This window comes from Danio rerio, chromosome 6, assembly GCF_049306965.1.
Source record: "Danio rerio strain Tuebingen ecotype United States chromosome 6, GRCz12tu, whole genome shotgun sequence".
Lineage (NCBI taxonomy): Eukaryota > Metazoa > Chordata > Actinopteri > Cypriniformes > Danionidae > Danio > Danio rerio.
This window is the reverse complement of record NC_133181.1, coordinates 29,665,365-29,684,645: the sequence shown is the minus strand read 5'-3', so window position 1 is coordinate 29,684,645 and position 19,281 is coordinate 29,665,365. Positions and strand designations below refer to the sequence as shown.

Genomic DNA, 19,281 nt, shown 5'->3' with positions numbered 1-19,281 from the left:
CCCACCCTTTGCATCTTTAACAGCTTCAACTCTACTGGGAAGGCTTCTCACAATGTTTAGGAGTGTGTTTAGAGTCTCGCTTATGCTGTGTTCACAGCAGATGCGGAACACGTGAATAAATCACGATATTCGCATGTAAATAGACGCGTGAACATTTTGAGTTTCCTCGCTTCATTCGTGTGCCAAATTTGACTCTGGCTTTATTGCTATTTACTTAACATGGATTTTATTGAGATAATAGCTGTGCTTATGTGCTTTAGGAAGGCTGAAAAACATCGTATATTTATTCGGCGCCATGTCTGAGTCCACTAGAACCTTCCAGAGATGCATCAAGCTCTGTGCGTTCATCAACTCCTCCAGAAAATATATGTGGATGATGAAGGCTTTCAGCGGTGCTTCAGACTGAGCTAAGCCCAGTTTGATGAACTGTTGTCTGGTGTCGGCAAGAGGATTTCCCCTCTGTACACCAACAATTGACACTACTTCATAATCACTCCCTTACAAGACCAACCTCATGATTGTTTAACGCGGCGCAAATGTCCACTGAAGTTTAGTTTTTCCAACTTGAGCAATTTGTGCGTTAATTGTATCAAACGGATAAAACGCTAATTCGGGCTGCCTTATTCGCAAGAAACGCGCCGCAAGAAGTCTAATTGCATCTTTACATTGACTTAACATGTAAATCACTCGCACTTGACACTTCATCTGAGTCTAGTGTGAACGCAGCATTACGGTCTCTGCTTTAATACATTCCAAAGGTGTTCTTTCTGGTTTGGGTTAGGACTTTGTACAGGCCAGTTTAAGTTCCTCCATGAATGCAGTCATGCAGTCATGTTGAAACAGGAAGGAGTCATCCTCACAATTTCAAGTTGGGAGCATGAAATTGTCCAAAATGTCTTGGCATACTGGAGCATTAAGATTTCCTTTCACTGGAGCTAAGAGGCCAAGCCCAACCCCTTAAAAAACCCACGGCATAAACCCCCTCAACCAAACTTCATAATTAGCACAGTTCAGTCAGAGTGGACTCTTCCATAAGATTTCCAGTCAGAGCATGATACGTCACTCCAGAGAACATTTTACAACACGGTATTATACTTGCAATGCATGCAGCCCACTGGATAGTTCAAAGAAAAAAGATAAAGACCCCACTCACCTTGAGTCGTGTGCCTTTGGCTCCAGTAGAGTCTGCTCTCTCACTGCCCGCTAAATCCACCAGACTGATTTTGCTGACCTGCCAGAGAGGTTCAGGTAAGGTCAATAATGAACATGCCGAGAAATAGACAAGCCCATATCACCTTTCTCATTATCCACACAGAAAAAAACAACTCCCAATGTCAAATGTCATTCAGTACAGCGCTATGCAACAACGAGAGACAAATGGCCCTGCCTTATGCAGTAAATCATGACTGACAGAGTATGTAACGTGCATGAGCAGAGGGTACCTTTTCTGAAGTGTTGTCTGTCTCCGAGTCGTGCCGCCTCTGGGTGAAGATGATGTTAAAGACAGCGTGTGAACGACTGCTGGTCTCATTCATGTTTGTGGCAGCTACTGTCCTGGAGATCAGAAATTAAAGAATGGTATTCCTATTGAGCACTGAGACTTTCATTCATGTGAAGTACTAATGTGTTTATTATAGTTTTGTCACATTTAAAGTGCATTTCCTTCAGATCTAGTGAAACTTTGTGAATGCTGGAGTTGTGATCCTACAAACAGCTGATAAAACATTCCTGCTAAGCAAATTCACAATGGTTTGTTTGTAGCTGGTATAAAGTACTGTCACATATTTGGGTTAAGATCCTTGAAGGCTGACACATTAACATTGCAGCTGAATAATAGTTGAATAAAGTCTTCTCTCTGCAATAACTCTTTTTGAGCTTACTTTTTATATATTAGAGCAGTATTAAAGTTGGTAAACCAACCACTGAAGATTAAATCTAATAAACCAAAATCAAACATGTGTATTTACACTTTTTACACTTTTCATTCATTCATTCATTCATTTTCTAGTCGGCTTAGTCCCTTTATTAATCCGGGGTCGCCACAGCGGAACGAACCGCCAACTTATCCAGCAAGTTTTACGCAGCGGATGCCCTTCCAGCCACAACCCATCTCTGGGAAACATCCACACACACACTCATACACTACGGACAATTTAGCCTACCCATTTCACCTGTACCACGTCTTTGGACTGTGGGGGAAACCAGAGCACCCAGAGGAAACCCACACGTTTCCACACAGAAACGCCAACTGAGCCGAGGTTCAGTACAGCACTACCTACTGCGCCACTGCCTTGCCACTTTTCACACTTATTATCTTGAAATTAGAACATCATAGCATTTGACATCTATACACAATATATCATACAGGTCAAGGTGTCAAGTTGAGCAATTGTTTTGCGCAATGATAATGGCTGTTTCCCAATTCCAAAATGCAGAGAACAAAGACCATGAGAACACAGAACTCGTCCTGTGAAAATTGTGATGATGCATTCTTCCTGATGGTCAAATGACCTTCACGTATTTTAAACAAAAAATTATTTAAACACTCCAGCACTCATACAAATATTTATTGTTTTTCCCCTTTTCAAAAAATTATATATACTTATATATATTGCTGTAAGTTATATAATAACTTACAGCAGAGGTGATCAACCCTGTTCCTGGACATGTACCTTCCTGCAGATTTCAGTTGCAACCCATATCAAACACACTTGCCTGTAATTATCAAGTGCTGTGCAGGTCCTAATAAACTGGTTCAGGTGTGTTCGATCAGAATTAGAGCTGAACACTACAGGAAGATAGATCTCCAGGAACAGGGTTGAGCACCCCTAACTTACAGTATATGTAATAAAAAATGTCATAAGAAAGCCAAATCAGTTTATTAGAGTAAATTCTGAAAGATGATACTGTATATGGGTGATGAATGGAGTAAGGGTTGCTAAAAATTCTGATTTCTCCCACAAAGTCCAAAGACATGCACTGCAGGTGAATTGAGTAGGCTAAATTGGCCATAGTGTACAGTATGTGTGTGAATGGGTGTGAATGGGCATCCGCTGCATAAAACATATGCTAGATAAGTTGGTGGTTCATTCCGCTGTCGCGACCCCAGATTAATAAAGGGACTAAGCCGAAAAGAAAATGGATGAATGAATGATTGAATGTATATCACAATACTGAACAATGTAATTTTAAGAAAATGATCAAATAAATTAATGTCTTGGTGATATTTTACAAATATTTAAACATCATACTGAAGAATCTAACTAAAGATCTAAGAACCCTTGTAGCAAACTAATGTGTGTGTTGCTTCAAGAAAGTAATTATTCATTTATGTTGTGTTTTATTTTCATTTGTTTATATTAATTTATTCTTCATTTAATTATTTTATTTAATCATATGATCATTAGTCATTTATATAATTATCAGTATGTCATTTTATTGATTCTTAGTTAATGATTTGATTATTATTATTATTATTTGTCAGTTGATTATGTTTTTATATTTTATTATTACAATTTGACTGTGGGATTCAAGCAACACTTGTTTCCAAGAGATAAGAGAATGTCTCCATTTCAAGGTCTGCAATGTTGTGAAGCAGTAATTTTCCATTGCTGTTGCTTGTGGTATAATAACACTTGTTGTATTTATCCTGGTCAGGTAAAGCCTGAGCATTGAATCTTACACAACTAAGTTTATTTAATAAACTCTGCTCTTTCTTTATCATCATAACTCTGTCTCCTGCTTCTGCTCCTCTTCTCAGTCAACACTTATATTGATAGAAGACTGTTAATTTAGCTGAATTCTGGTTGACAGGTTTGGGTACTGTGCAGCTCTGCAAGCTTGTTGTCTGAATACACAAAGAAACAGACATTTTCTGAAAGGATCTGCCGTCAGGGGCTAAATCTTATTTATCTGGCGTGAATAGTGTGATCTAACAATACCAACACTTAATTTTGATATGGCAGTGCATATACATTAAATAAATCTAAAATTACATTTTGATAGACCTCAGATGGCACTGTATTTTAAAATGTTGCACTCAACAGTGGCGACAAATATTCAATCTCATTATTCATTTAGTTAGCTCCTGTCTTTTGTGCCAAACCATTAACTTATATAACAAGCCAAATGTGTAGAGTAGGAGGAAGGTGTAATGAATTGGCATGGTTGTTTGTCAACACCTTTAGATTAGGAAGCGCTGAGTGACTCTAAGCTGAGGAAACAGGAATGCACTAGCAGAAAGCCTCCTGAAGTTAAATGATTTTCCATGACATTATAAGGATATAAAGAGTAAATATTTGTTCTCCCCTCAATGTGGTCAGAAAAACCTTGAAAACGGACATGGGAGAAGGTAATCTGGAAGGCAGAATAGAATAGAATAGAATAGAATAGAATAGAATAGAATAGAATAGAATAGAATAGAATGCTTTAACATTGTGTCAACAGGACTGTTATTACACAAAAAAATAGAGATTCTACTTGGAGCAGCTCATGTTCTCATACTGGGAAATTACTTGTTTCTATGGCAACACTCAAATTCCAACAGCCAAAATCCATCTGTGGGTGTGTTTTAGATGACAGCAAATAATTGAATGCCTGTATTAATTCACGTCTGTCTCACTCACTGTTAATGTATAAAAAACATTGACATGCACTACTGATAAAATAAAATAGCTTCTCAAACAGAAATTTGACTTAAGGTTCCAGGTTTCTTCAACTGTTCTTGCATCCATCTAGACACTCAAATCAGTAAATTCAGCGGTCCTATATAACTACAGAGTTTCCCATTAACAATTATAACTTTAAAAGTATGTTATATGCATAAATGCTGCATCTAAAAATATGATTATTCTATAAATATTACTGCAAATTAAAACCTTTGAACGTCAAATTAACTACATTCTCATCCTTACATGATTTTTCTTTTTTTTACTTAAAATATTTCTGTGCTGCTTATTATTGTTGTGATTGTATAGTTGAATATTTTTGAAAGAACATAACATTCATATATATATATATATATATATATATATATATATATATATATATATATATATATATATATATATATATATATATATATATATACACACACATATTTAGGGCCATAAATATTTGGACATCGACACAATTTTAACATCTTTGGATCCATACATCAACACAATGAATTTGAAATTAAAGGAACAAGATGTGCTTGAACAGCAGACTGTCAGCTTTAATTTGAAGGTATTTATACACAAATCAGGTGAAGGATGTAGGAATTAAAACAGTTTGCATATGTGCCTCCCACTTGTTAAGAGACCAGAAGTAATGGGACAGAATAATAATCAGAAATCTAACTTTCACTTTTTAAGACTTGGTTACAAATTCTTTGTAGTCAATTACAGCCTGAAGTCTGGAACACATCAATATCATCAGACGCTGGGTTTCATTCCTGGTGGTGCTCTTTCAGGCCACTACAGCAACTGTCTTCAGTTCCTGGTTGTTCTTAGGGCATCTTTCCTTCAGTTCTGTCTTCAGCAAGTAAAATACATGCTCATTCGGTTTCAGGTCAGGTGATTGACTTGGCCATGGCCACTTCTTTCCTTTCAAGAACACTGTAATGAAGTTTACGGCCCTTTGGCCGCCGGTAAGAAGGAGGCGGAGAACCGACGCAGGTTTAAAATATTTATTAATAATAATGACGGCAGCTCCTCACGGAGACTGCCATTTAAACCAAAACAAACGGACGGCAGCTCCTCGCGGAGACTGCCGTCAAACTGAAAGCAAAAGTAAAACAATATGCCCGGGCCCGGTCCTCTCTCGGCTTCCTCTGCCATCGGTCCTCCTTTTATGGTCCAGAGCTCCTTCCGTGGGATCAGAGGCAGGTGCGCACCGCACGTGTATCCACTCACGCGGTGGCCTCACCCCGTTCCCACGGCTCTCGGCCACGCCCCCTCGCCACATACCCCCATCTCCCATCACAGGCCGGGGGCACCCCGTGGCTGTGCATACTCCGGGGGGGGGGGGGGGGGGGGGGGGGGTTTGGCGCCACAGCACCCGCGAGACCTATATGAGACGGGCCGAGAGAAAAGGAGATGGAAAAAAAAGGAGGAAAGACAGAGTAGACCGAGAAAGGGGAGAGAGGAAAAAAAAAAAAAATTGGGGTTCGGTTCTCCAGACACGCTGCCACTCGGTCCTCCACCAGCTGAGAGATGCGACGACGTGCTGGGAGCCCTGTGGAGGAATCTATCCACCCGTCCGTCTTCTGGCGTCCGGCGGCGGTTCTCCTGGCTGGCTGGCGGCATTTCTGGTCTCCTGCTCCGCTCCCGCTTCGGTGGATGGATGCAGGCTCTGGCATCATGGCGGATCGCGGCGACTCCCCCGGGTTCTGTGGGATGGCTCCCTTCAGCTCTTTCCCTTCCGGTGGTGAGCCCCGCGTCCCCTGCTCCTCCCCATGCTGGGAGACGGCAGCAGGCAGATCCTTTCCTCGCCAGCCTCAGGCCGCCCCGGCACTCTGGGCAGACGAACGGGTTTCTCCCCCACTCGGGTTAACTCCCGAACACTCGCCCCCTCTCTCAGCGGCGAGGGCATCTGGACAACGCGTCCCTCCTTCTCCCGGGCTTCGGCACCACTGTAATGAAGTTTACGGCCCTTTGGCCGCCGGTAAGAAGGAGGCGGAGAACCGACGCAGGTTTAAAATATTTATTAATAATAATGACGGCAGCTCCTCACGGAGACTGCCATTTAAACCAAAACAAACGGACGGCAGCTCCGTCAGACTGCCGTCAAACTGAAAGCAAAAGTAAAACAATATGCCCGGGCCCGGTCCTCTCTCGGCTTCCTCTGCCATCGGTCCTCCTTTTATGGTCCAGAGCTCCTTCCGTGGGATCAGAGGCAGGTGCGCACCGCACGTGTATCCACTCACGCGGTGGCCTCACCCCGTTCCCACGGCTCTCGGCCACGCCCCCTCGCCACAAACACTTTGGTTGCTTTTGCAGTATGATTTGGGTCATTCTTCATCTGCTCTGTGAAGCACCGCCCAATGTGCTCTAAAGCATTTGGCTTAATATGAGCAGAAAACATTGCCTAAAACACTTCAGACTTCAGTCACATCATCAATAAATACTGTAGAACTCTAATCTGGCCCTCTTGTTTTTGAGGCTCATCAATGGTTTACATCTTGTGGTGAACCCTCTGTATTCACTCTGGTGAAGTCTTCTCTTGATTGTTGACCCTGACACACATACACCTACTGTATCTCCTGGAGAGTGTTCTTGATCTGGCCAACTTTTGTGAAGAATTCTTTGGTCCACCACAAGACCTGTGATCTTCCGGGTCTTTTGGTGTTGCTATGTTCACTGGTGTGTTCTTTCTTTTTAAGAATGTTCCAAAAAGTTGTTTACCCACGTCTATTTTTTTTTTTTTTTTTTTTTTGCTGTCTCTCTGATGGGTTTGTTGTGTTTTTTCAGCATAATGATGGCTTGCTGGATAAGTGCAGAAATTGATAGTGACAGCTCTTTGGATCTCATCTTGAGAGTTGACAATAACCAAATGCAAATAGCACACTTGAAGTGAACTCTGGACCTTTTGTCTGCTCGTTGTTGGGATGATGAGAGAATAACACACACCTGGCCATGGAGCAACTTAGAAGCCAATTCTCCAATAACTTTTGGACCCTTAACAAGTGGGAGGCACATATGCACACTGTTGTAGTTCCTACACCGTTCACTTGATTTGGATCTAAATACCCTCAACTTAAAGTTAACAGTCTGCAGTTAAAGCACATCTTGTTTATTCCTAGTCCATTGTGTTATGGTGTATAGAGCTAAATATGTTAGAATTGTGTCGATGTCCAAATGTTTATAGACCTACTGTAACTCTATATACACACACACACACACACACACACACACTGTGGTTGAGAGATTAAACAAGTATAGAATAGAATAGAATAGAATAGAATAGAATAGAATAGAATAGAATAGAAAACCTAGCCCTATTCTATTCTATTCTATTCTATTCTATTCTATTCTATTCTATTCTATTCTATTCTATTCTAATCACTAAAATTAACATCAAGGTCAATTGCGGTCCTAGGCTTACAATGCTTTTAGGAAACACAGCCCTGAATAGAACAGAATACAAAACATTACAAAGCATTAGAATACCTAGCCTTATTCCCGGAGTCCATCAGGTCTTGGATGTCATTATATGACATGACGGCGAGTTTGGACAGATCTTCTACATATGGGCCTAGCAACGGATGTTCTCGCACACGTAGGTTTCCTTTGTTTTTAGGGTTTAGAAGATCCCGTACCCTCTCACAGTAGATCTCCATATAACTAACCTGAAAGGACAAATATAACAGACTGATTAAAAAAACAAAAATACATTATAATTGAGGATTAAAAGTGAAATCTCTATTTAAAAACATATATTACTATATTAAAACAGAAATTGCATGCAGAACTCACAATTTAAATATTGCTATTACTGACATGCAAGATGTACAGATTCACACAAAATAACAGTCAATTTGGCAATAAGATTTAAAATAGGAACTTGACCAATCTCACCTCCACAGAATAGGACATGTTGTTGTCATTGTTCTCATTTATCTTAGTGAAAAGGTCTTCACACAGCTGATGGTCAGGATAGGAGAGAGAAAAGGAAACAGGCAGACATAATAAACCAAGATTATTTAGTGAATTATAGTGTGTGCACTGGTCAGCTTGGTGTTTGACTTGTCATTAAATCCTGTTTGAGTTGATCTTATTCACACAACCTCTGAACACATAGCATTTTCATGTGTATTCCTGTGATCCTAGAGAAAATAAATGCTTTAGAAACAAGTTAGCGATGCACCCCCAGCGAGCAATTTTTGTTTTTAAAAGACGTTTAATAGATGTAAAATAAACGCCTAAACATAGTCGTCTTGGCTAAAACAAGGCTAAATATGGGCTGTCAGGAAATATTTAATAGACATCTAAGAATAGGCCAAAACTAGACTAGTCATCAAATAAACAGAAATTAATGACTACACATATAAAGTCTGTCTAATCTGTATATTTGATGACTAATCTTGTTTTGGGCTATTCTTAGATGTGGACAGCCCAAGTTTAGCCTTGTTTTAGCCAAGCTGTCTATTTTTAGATGTCTGTTAGATGTCTATTAAACACAAAATTGTTTGCTGAGGGATTTGCGTCCCTTTTTTTTTTTGTTATTTGTTCATTTACCAGTGGAATGATCCCCTGCTGGTCCTTCTCCTGTTTGCCCATCATGGTATAGGATTTACCGGCCCCAGTTTGACCGTATGCAAAAATACAGACATTGTAGCCTTCAAATGCATGGAGCAACATCTCCTCTCCGATGTCTCTGTAGACTTGCTGCTGGGACGCATAGTTGATATCTTCAGGCTGTGGAGATATTAAGATAAATGCATTAGGTATTTACAGGTTTTGAACATTGTATCTATTTGAACCAGACTCACCGAAGTGTGTGACCAGTAGGAGTAATCAAAATTGAAGCTTTTGTTTTCTTTGGGTGCTTTGGGGTTGATGATGGCTGAAAGAAAAGGAAAGATGGCAGAGGATGAATACGCTTAATAAAACATGTTATAGGTACTTAGCGGACACTCAATACTCTGTGTGTGGCAGCCATTTAGTGGCGAAAAGTAGAGGCAGTAAGTGCTGAGTCACTGGAGTTTTGCTAAACGAGAGCTCAAAAACCCTGCTGCTCTCACCGGAGGTAAATGAAAGTCATCACGGGGAGACAGGAATCACACAAGATGGTAATTACGCTGATTTGCATATGGTGATGAGTGTAAATTGAAAATCACACAGTAAGTAGATGTCACAAGAAAAGTCATTTACTTGCATATAGAGCACTGCTTAAAATAACTTTTGTTAAAATGTCATGTAATGACCAAGCTGAATTTTAGATATTTTTCCAGGCGTTGGTGTTACGTGATTTAGGGTGTAAAGATTTTGATTTTACAAGTTCAATTGCAAGCCCTGGCTCATTGGAATTACATGCCTTAGGCTACATTTTTGTGAAATGTAAAATATGTTGCCACAGGCATACCCGTCAACCTTCCTGATTTTCCAGTATTTTATCATTTTATCTTGCTATAATCGTGTAAAGGTATTTTCCTGTATTTCTCCAATTTTTTTTTATCATTCTATGAAGGGTGGCAAGAAACATCAATAAGGTGATACTCCCTATTTGCAACCCATACAGCTGAACCACCAGGGGACGCCTCTTGCTCTTAAAGGTGAATCTGTTTTGTGCTTTCATTTTATTTAGGCATGAAAACACTTTGAAATAAATATAAAAATGGCGCAATTCCCTTCCTTTAAATTACAGGCACCGCTGCCCCTCTTACGCAATCCTTAAAACAGTCAGTCCATATAGTGGTTCATGACTGTCAAGTGCGATCCATGGTGATAAACAGACGATGTTTCCCACATGGATTCGGATTTAAAGCGGTCTAGGTTTTGGGTGCATGTTTGAACATAAAACACATAATACACAAATACACATAAAATAATAATAATAATAATAATAACATCTAATCATGTCAAACTTGCTGTGTTTTCTTTTAAACACAACAAATTTTGTCTTAAATGAGCATAAAAAGTGTTAGAACAGCAAGGGGGAGTGGGATGAATAGGTATCCCTTATTTTCACATCCCAATGTTGACAGGTATGTGCCCTGGGTGCGTTTTATTGCCTGTTTCAGATGGCAAATCCACTAAAGCAGGCTGTCTACATTTTGCAAATCTAAAATATGTTACTTAGGGTATGTTTTGTTATACATTTCTGACACATATCCTTCTTCTACACGTCAATGAGATGGCAGGGCTTGTTGAGTAGATCACATAGTGAACCTAAACCCTTCACCTTAACCCAACCAATAGTGTTTTTAATAGCAAACGTAACAGAAAAGTGCTCGCAACCATGTAGTTCTACCTTGATTTTACATTGCTTTTTGTGGAACCATGCTTTACTTGACATGAGTATGTATCAAAAGTACAACACTAAGGGAGCTACCGAGCAAACTGACCACATTAGAAAAGTTGTCCAGTTTTGTTTTTTACATTTTATGTCATACAGATCCCCTAGACCAGCAAACCACTGACCTAAATTCTTCCCTAAACCCAAACAAATAAGAAAAGTGCACTGTGACTGTGTATACTTTGATTTTCTACTGCTAAAAACTTTTTCTTACATGGAGTTTTTGTTTTGTTCCAAGTCCAAATTCAACAAATCCTTAAATTAAGAAACATTTTCTAGACAAGCCAAAAATATTGTTTTGTTTTCAGAAACAATATGCCAAAAATAAATGTTTTTCAACAAAAAAAAATTCTGTAAATAATTTGTGTTTCCTTTGAAAAAAAGATAACTTTGGTTCTCACTTGATTATTCAACTACAAATCAAAGAACCTTTCCCAGGTGAGAATGCATTGGTTTGTGTATTTATTTTTATCAACTCATCAGCTTTTACACAAACATGAATGAAAACAAACATTTCAAGTCTCTCTGACAATAAACAAGTTGTAACATGCCCTATAAGGCTAACCTCCTGCATGTGTTGTGACAGATAAACAAAACAAAAATAAAAAAAAAACTTGAAATAAATACAGCCAGTGTCTGAAATCTAAGTTCAGAGTTCAGTTAAAGTTTTTTTCCTCATCCATGACTGTGCTTTTTAAATTCATACTGAGTGAGAGACATGTAAACAAGTTTAGCTTACTGGCCATAGTGGAGGTCTGAAAGCACAACTCCAAATCTAAAGACTCAAATTACATCTCTAAATATCCCTCAGGACAGTTCTATCAATAATGCATAAAACAGATGTGAATAAAATAAAGGTGGAGATGGGGTGGTGGATATGTGCTATAAGAATTGTCACACGAACAAGGTGAGCAGCAATTAAATTTTTCAAAAATATTGCAATGACAAAAATAATTAAATGAACTTGCTCATCCGGAATATATTTTACAAACCCATTTAGCCAACAGAGAGGTTTCTTTGAAGCATTCACAACAACAACTATACTCATATTTAATAATGCTATTTTGCACTGTCCTAATAAAAATGTGTACAAAACCATACTGAGCTGAAAACATACCAAGTGAATTATGGAAGAAAATGTAACGCAAGACACTGCAGATGAATAGGAGAGCTGTCATCTTATTTCCCTATAGTGTTGGAGCCATTATTATTATTATCATTTTTATTATTATTATTGGGTTTTAATTCTTTTTGTAAGCACTGGAGGGCATATGAATATTTTCATGTATTTTAAAGAGCCTGATTACTGACAGGTGGATGGCAGAAAGGAGGTCAAACTATTTTTTTTTTGACTGCGTCAACATGACCGTGTCAGTGTGTTAGGGATAGAGTGTCAGTGCGTTAGCAATAGAGTGCTGATTCTGCTGAGAAGAGCTGTTGGGAAGATACTGGTTTTCGATTTTATTTTTTGTTTAAGATTTTGTACATGGCAGTAATTTTGAAGATTTTGTAATATCAAAGTCAAATAATAAAAAGACTGTCAACTTGTTGGACAGAGTTTGGAGTTCTTCAAGTATAAAACACAGGTCAGAAAAAGACACCTACTGTACACATATACATATATATATAATAGAATAAACCTTTTAAAATATTATGTTTAAATATGCAAAAATGCATTATTGCAATAAAAAATATATAACTATAACAGAAATTTGAACACCGAATGGCGTTTCATTGTTTTTTTGTTTTTTTTTATACAATGGGATCTATTTTAAAGATCTAAATGCATAGTCTAAAGCGCACACTGCAGGTGAACTTAGGGTGTGTCCAAATTCACTTTTGCTATTTAAAGAATGGGAAAAAAGCTGGTGCACCCAGCGCATAGTCTAAATGGGTTGTCCTCATTCTCTTAATAAGTTATGGATGTGTTTTAGGTGTAACAACAGGGCACGACTAAATGTTATGAAAGGAAAAATGATGAAGAAGTCAGCACGTTGAGCAACTAAATGAATTAATTTAATTATACTGTATATAAAATAAAAGTTATGGATAAATTTGGAAGAAACTCATAAAAGTCTTTGCTTTTAGTAAAGTTGTGTTAGTGTAATATTTTATATATCTAAGCTACAGTAACTGTGTGCTTAATGCAAAATATTAATTTCATGAGTTCACACTTACAGATTTTTGACTGAATAGAATATGCAAATTTGGCTTGCTGTCTAGTGAGAGGACGCCAAGCTTAAAAAGACACCCTAACTTGTTTTATTTCCCTTGTCAGAAGTGAGAGAGACAGGGCTCCAAGTGTACAGTAGTCTTTAGCCTGAAGAACACTCCCCCGGTCCAATTTATGTAGGAATCAGGTTTAATGGCATGGTATTTATTGGGTTATTTGGATGGAGGATGGATGCTGAGAGTCAAGAGAAAAATGAAGGTAGAACATGGTTGACTATATAGGGGTTTGGTCTTATGCTAATGGATAATAGAATGATTGTCAATATTGAATTGGTCTTGTAAAAACATCTGTGCATGCTCCTTCCAAAATCTGTTTATAAACCATCTCATACAATAAAATTCAAACAGAATATATTTAAATAGCATTAGATGACCTGTGCACATCATCTTTCTTCAAAGCTTCAAAATAAACCTAAAGCACTTCGCATCATGGCAGTAGTTTTGGATTGCTAAAGATAAGGCGTGTACATTCATCTGACTCAGCCTTACTCGGCAGCTAACATCATCAGCCAGAATGAGGTTGCATGCACTCAAAGTAATTTCTGCCAATGCTGTGATGACATCATTTACTGTGTGTACCCAAGCAAGTATAAAACTCAGCCCTGAAAGAACAGTGTATTTTGTCTGCAGTTTCTCGCCTTGTGTTGAATTGGAAACTGGTTTTAAGGGCCGGTAATTGGTGGCAGAGCAGCCATTTTTGGGGTGAACTATCCATTTAACGATCACTCAGAACATCATTAGCGGAGCAGTGTTCGGTCAGTCTTACTCATATCCAGCCCACACAGCATCACAGACGCTGCAGTCAAGAGTCTGACAGGCAGCATGAGCTCTGACAGAACATACTGTCTCCTCACTCAAACACATCTCTGCGGCCATATGGTGGGATGTGCAAGACCACAAGCCAAAAATGGATAAAAATAGCCTCTTAAGAAAACTGTATTTTGTAAATTTAATCAACCATGTATTGAAAAGCCAATGTAAGCACAAAAAAGACATTGATTTGTTGTTTGTGGTTCAGTAGCCATTACCAAACTCAGACTTTAGTCAAGCAGTGATGAGGAAAGCTTTTCTAAATGTTTCTTGTGTCTGTAAAATAGCACAGTCCGCTAAAAAACAACAAGACAAATGTGATGGATTTAAGCATCCTGTGAATCATACAGTGTGTTCTGACCTCAAAAAGGGGCATTTCAAGAGTGACCTTCAGAGAGTCAATACGTCTGCCGTAAGTAAACACTTATCTTGGTTCTCCAGGGACGCTGGAGAGCCAGTGAACTAAACATATCTGATTACATAATGTAGTTTGTTGATCTTTATGTTTTATCTTCAGCAATATGACATTGGGAAATTGCTTAAAATCATCAAAAATGAAATAGGAAAATCAGAAATTTTGCTCCAAACTGAATTAAATGTTTTTTTTTTTTTTTCATATAGTAAATACAGTTAAACCCGAGGTTTACATACACCCCAAAAATGAACATAACCATTTTCTTAAATGTCTGGTGGTAAATCATACTAAACATTTACCATTTTAGCTCCGTTATGATTACCTAAATGATTTACGTTTGCAAAATGCCAGAGTAATGAGAGAATTTTTTTTATAAATCTCTAGACAGTCAAAATATTACAGTCAATTTCCTTGGATTTTTTTTGCTTCTCACAATAGTTTGCAAGAATTTTGGCCCATTTCTCTTGACAGAATTGGTGTAACTGAGAAAGATTTGTCTTGCTCGCACAAGCTTTTTCAACTCTGTCCACAAATTTTCTATAGGATTAAGTTCAGTGCTTTGTGATGGCCACTCCAAAACATTCACTCTTTTGTCCTTAAAGCACATTTTAACTAATTTGGCAGTATGCTGACGCCTGTTTCACACCGCAAGCGTCAGCGGCGCGTGAGCAGAGCGTGAGCAGCGCGTTTGTCGAGCAGTAGCAGCACGCAGGCGTTTGCCTTTCACACCAGCTGCGTCTGCAGCGCGCAGCTCTTCGGCAGCTGCTGCTGAGATCAACCTATCTCTGTCTATTCTATCTAGTTACCCCTCTATATACAAATACACTTTTTAAACTTTTCATCTGTACCAAGGCCCCTGCTGTTTCATTAACCTGCAAATGTTTATTTTACAAATTTTATAGATCACATAGTACTGTATGCTTCTAAAGCTAACTTATATGAGAATTGTCTACAGTCAGAAGACAATCGCCTGTGATATCATGTCATTTGTTTTTTGATTATCAGGTTGCTGTAGACCTAGTTATAATCATATTTATACAATATAGTTATAATGATATTTATACTTGATCAAACTAGTGTTAATTTCTCCGCTTCAGTGATGTCCAGCGGCAGAATAACAGCTCGTTAATTCATGCTCGTGCAGATGATGAGACGGACAAAAGTAATTAATGCATGCCATTCTTTTACTTATTTTCGTGTTGTCAGATTCACAGTGCAAACAGCTCCCGGTAGGAATAATTCGAGTGAACATAAAACAAAGCCGATTAAAACTTTCTTGCTCTGCTCAGCTGCACAGAACACAGCGAGCTCACATAATCCAGCATGCGTGTCGCACTACACTACCCACAATACACTTCGCTATGGACTACAAATCCCGTAAATATTCCATTTCCCCTCTCCTACAACACTAGTGTGCAACTTAAGCAAAACTGATAGTAAAATAGTTTTACATTTGGTTTTGTAGTTCGGGCCTAAATAAATGTTTGTTGCCGTTTTTAATCGTTTTAAGTTCATTTGAATGACTATATATAAACCATTTGACATTATTAACGTATTTATTGGGTAAAATTGTTAGTTTTTACTGTCATTCAATGTGTTTTGGTCATTCTCAATGCACTGTCACTTTAATTGAGCGTGAGCAGCGCGTCAAAAATAGACCCAGCGCCGAAACTATCGCTGCACTGCTGCTTCGGCGACGCTCACGCCTCGCTCTGACGCGCTGCTGCTGCGTGCGGTATGAAAGCTCTAATCTGTTAACATGGACGCCGAAAACACACGCGCTGCTCACGCTCTGCTCACGCGCCGCTGACGCTTGCGGTGTGACACAGGCGTTAGGGTAATGGTCTGTTTGAAAGACCCATTTGTGGCCAAGTTTTAATTTCCTGGCTGATGTCTTAAGATGTTGCTTTGGTATTTCTACATACTGTTTTTTCTTCATGATGCCATCTATGCTGCGAAGTGGACCAGTCCCCTCCTGCAGCAAAACAGCCCCACAACATGATGCTGCCACCTCCACACTATACAGTTGGGATGGTGTTCCTAGGCTTGTAAGCTTTCCCCTTTGTCATCCAAATGCAACACTGGTCATTATGGCCAAACAGTTCAATCTTATGCTGAGTTCAAACTGCATGATTTTAGCCCCGATTTTGACTCGCCGACTGGTTTTGAGAAAATTGCAGGCAAATGCCTGAAATCACAGGCAAATCGGTCCTCGAGTGACAATCACACTGTATGAACTATCAAAGATGCGATCTGATAGAATCGCCGATGAGTCGCCAATGCCTGTGAGATATTTGGCATGCTGAATATCTGGAGCTGTCGGTGATTCAAATCATGCCATGTGAAATGAGTTTTGACTAAAAATAACATTGGCGACTACCTACAGCCAATGAGAGAGCAGCATTCACTTGCGTGTGTGTGTGTGTGTACCTGCAGGCCAGCGGGAGGTTGAGGGACAAGTTAAAAAAGCGCTCATTTTTTATTTATTTGGACCCAAGAAACAAAGGAAAAACTAGTGGAGGTTTGACAGGAGCACCCTTGTCTGTTTGACGTGTCAAACAGAAAGTAAAAAAAAAAAAGTTTAGAAACTAAAGGCTTCTTTCTCGTTATGTAGTTAAAAACAAAGGATATACTACATGTTTTTGGCTGTGAGACCTAGTTTTAACAAAGTTGTCGGTAATTCTTCCTATTTTAAAATCATGCAATGTGAAACCCCGTCATCGAGCCATCTTGCAGTGTAAAAAAAAAGCAGCGACAAAACGCCAGATAGTCATGCAGTGTGAAAACATCTGTTACACGATTACTTTCCAAATCATGCAGTCTGAACTCAGCATTAGTTCCATCAGACCACAGGACATGTTTCCAAAAAAGTGTAATTTAGCAAATTGTAATCTGGCTTTTTTTTTCTTCCTTTTTTTTTTTTTGAGATTCTGGCTTGTTGATTTCCCCATGTTGTCACACAAGGAAGCAGTGTGTTTGAGGTTTTCCTTAAATATTATTCTACAGTTGTGCCTCCAACTCAAATTTTGTCAATTAGCCAATCAGAAACTTCCAAAACCTTGACACCATCATCTGAGCTTTTTTAGAGGCATAATAATCTTTTTGTATGTAAACTTGACTTTTAAAATTTCTCCAAAAATATCTCTCTCAATATACTGCTGTTAAGCATAACAGAAACAAATTTGATAATCCTAACTAACCTAAAAGAGAAAAAGTTTAGTTATGTGCCTTTTTATGCAGTGTATGTAAACTTCTGGTTTCAACTGTGTATGTGAATTTATATCTATACTTCTGTGTTCAACGGTTTCCAAAACTTTCATTTTTGGGGAACGATCCCTTTAACAAATTTGTACAGATCCCAATTTCTTTGGAATTCATATGAAGCTTTAGTAAATATTGTATTTTCTGAAAAATGCTTGTGTGTTCACTTAGAGTACAACTGATAATAATAATAATAAAATAAAAACATACACCTTTTATTTACAGTGAGGGAAAAAGTATTGAACATGTCTTTTTTTCTGTGAAAATTATTCTAAAGGAGCTGTTGACATGGAATCAAACCAGATTTTGGTAAAAATTCAAACAATACAAACATAAAAATAAAACAAAACAAAACAAACAAAAATCTTACATAATTGTTATGTGTATTAACAAAGAAATGGAACAAGGAGAAAGTAGCGAACTACTGAAATGCATTTAATACTTTATTTAAATGGCTTTTTTGGTGATGGCAGCTTAAAGACGACTCAGAATAAAGTCACATGCGTTGTTCCGGTGTGAGTTTACACATACTTGAACAGTGTGTAAAAAACTTTTTTGTTCTGTGGGTCTCGACTATCAAATCTGATCTTTATTTCGTATTTTCTATTAGGTTTAGGTCAAGTCATTGGGTGGGCCAATCTACAGTTAGATTTTTTATTTTCTGAAACCATTTGAGAGTTTCCATATTTGTGTTTTGGATAATTTTATTGCTAAAGTGTCCACCATGGTTTTGTCTTCATCATCTCGATAATGTAAATGTTGGACTGAAGCAGCTAATATTAATTTACAATGATGAAGGGCAGAGGGTTGCTGAAAAACTACTGAGAGATTTCAGCTGCAGTCTGGGCTTTCACTGCCTTTCTTCATCTTTCTTTCTTCGTGTGTTCAATACTTTTTTCCTGAGTCAATTAATTTTATTACATATAACTTCATTTGTAAATGAATTAATATAGTTTTCTTTGCTTATATTGACTTCTTTGGTTGTTACATCTGGTGAAAATTTTAATTTCAAGCCAACAGCACCTTTAGAAATATGTTTTCTAAGAAAAATGGTGACGAGTTGAATACTTATTCCCCCCACTGTAAATATGAGCAAAAAATATTTAACAGTATAAGAAAAAGCCATTTAACAACTATTATTTACACTAAAAATAACAAACTTACAGAAACAGTGCTATATAAGCACATTAACAACAGTCTGCCTCATAAACACAGATCTTCAGTTACAAAAACTCTCTAAATTATGCATACAAAGCATGATTTAAATTACAAACGTTTTCATTCAGCTTCATAAAATAACCTTAAATATTTTGGCATCCTTGAATTATATACAGTTGAAGTCAGAATGATTTTCCCCACTTTGAATTTTGTTTTCTTTTTTGAATATTTCCCAAATGACATTTAATAGAGCAAGGAAATGTTCACAGGATGTCTGATAATATTTTTTCTTACAAAGTCTTAAGTAAGTCTTATTTTTTTTATTTTGGCTAGAATAAAAGCAGTTTTATTTATTTTTTAAAATCATTTTAGGGTCAAAATTATTAGCCCTTTTAATTTTTTTTTTT

General features: G+C 38.0%; 1 protein-coding gene across 41 annotated transcripts in view; it reads right to left on the bottom strand.

The window, feature by feature from the left end:
* Window positions 1–19,281, bottom strand: part of kif1aa (kinesin family member 1Aa) — a 117,709-nt gene that overhangs the window by 77,670 nt on the left and 20,758 nt on the right. For all 41 annotated transcript variants that reach the window (XM_021477120.3, XM_021477121.3, XM_021477124.3 and 38 more), the window contains exons 3-8: window positions 9,473–9,546; window positions 9,219–9,398; window positions 8,559–8,624; window positions 8,151–8,329; window positions 1,443–1,554; window positions 1,154–1,231 (exon numbers count right to left, since the gene is read on the bottom strand). In XM_021477120.3, the coding sequence (XP_021332795.2) occupies window positions 1,154–1,231; window positions 1,443–1,554; window positions 8,151–8,329; window positions 8,559–8,624; window positions 9,219–9,398; window positions 9,473–9,546 (689 nt within the window). The remainder of the gene's footprint in view (window positions 1–1,153; window positions 1,232–1,442; window positions 1,555–8,150; window positions 8,330–8,558; window positions 8,625–9,218; window positions 9,399–9,472; window positions 9,547–19,281) is intronic.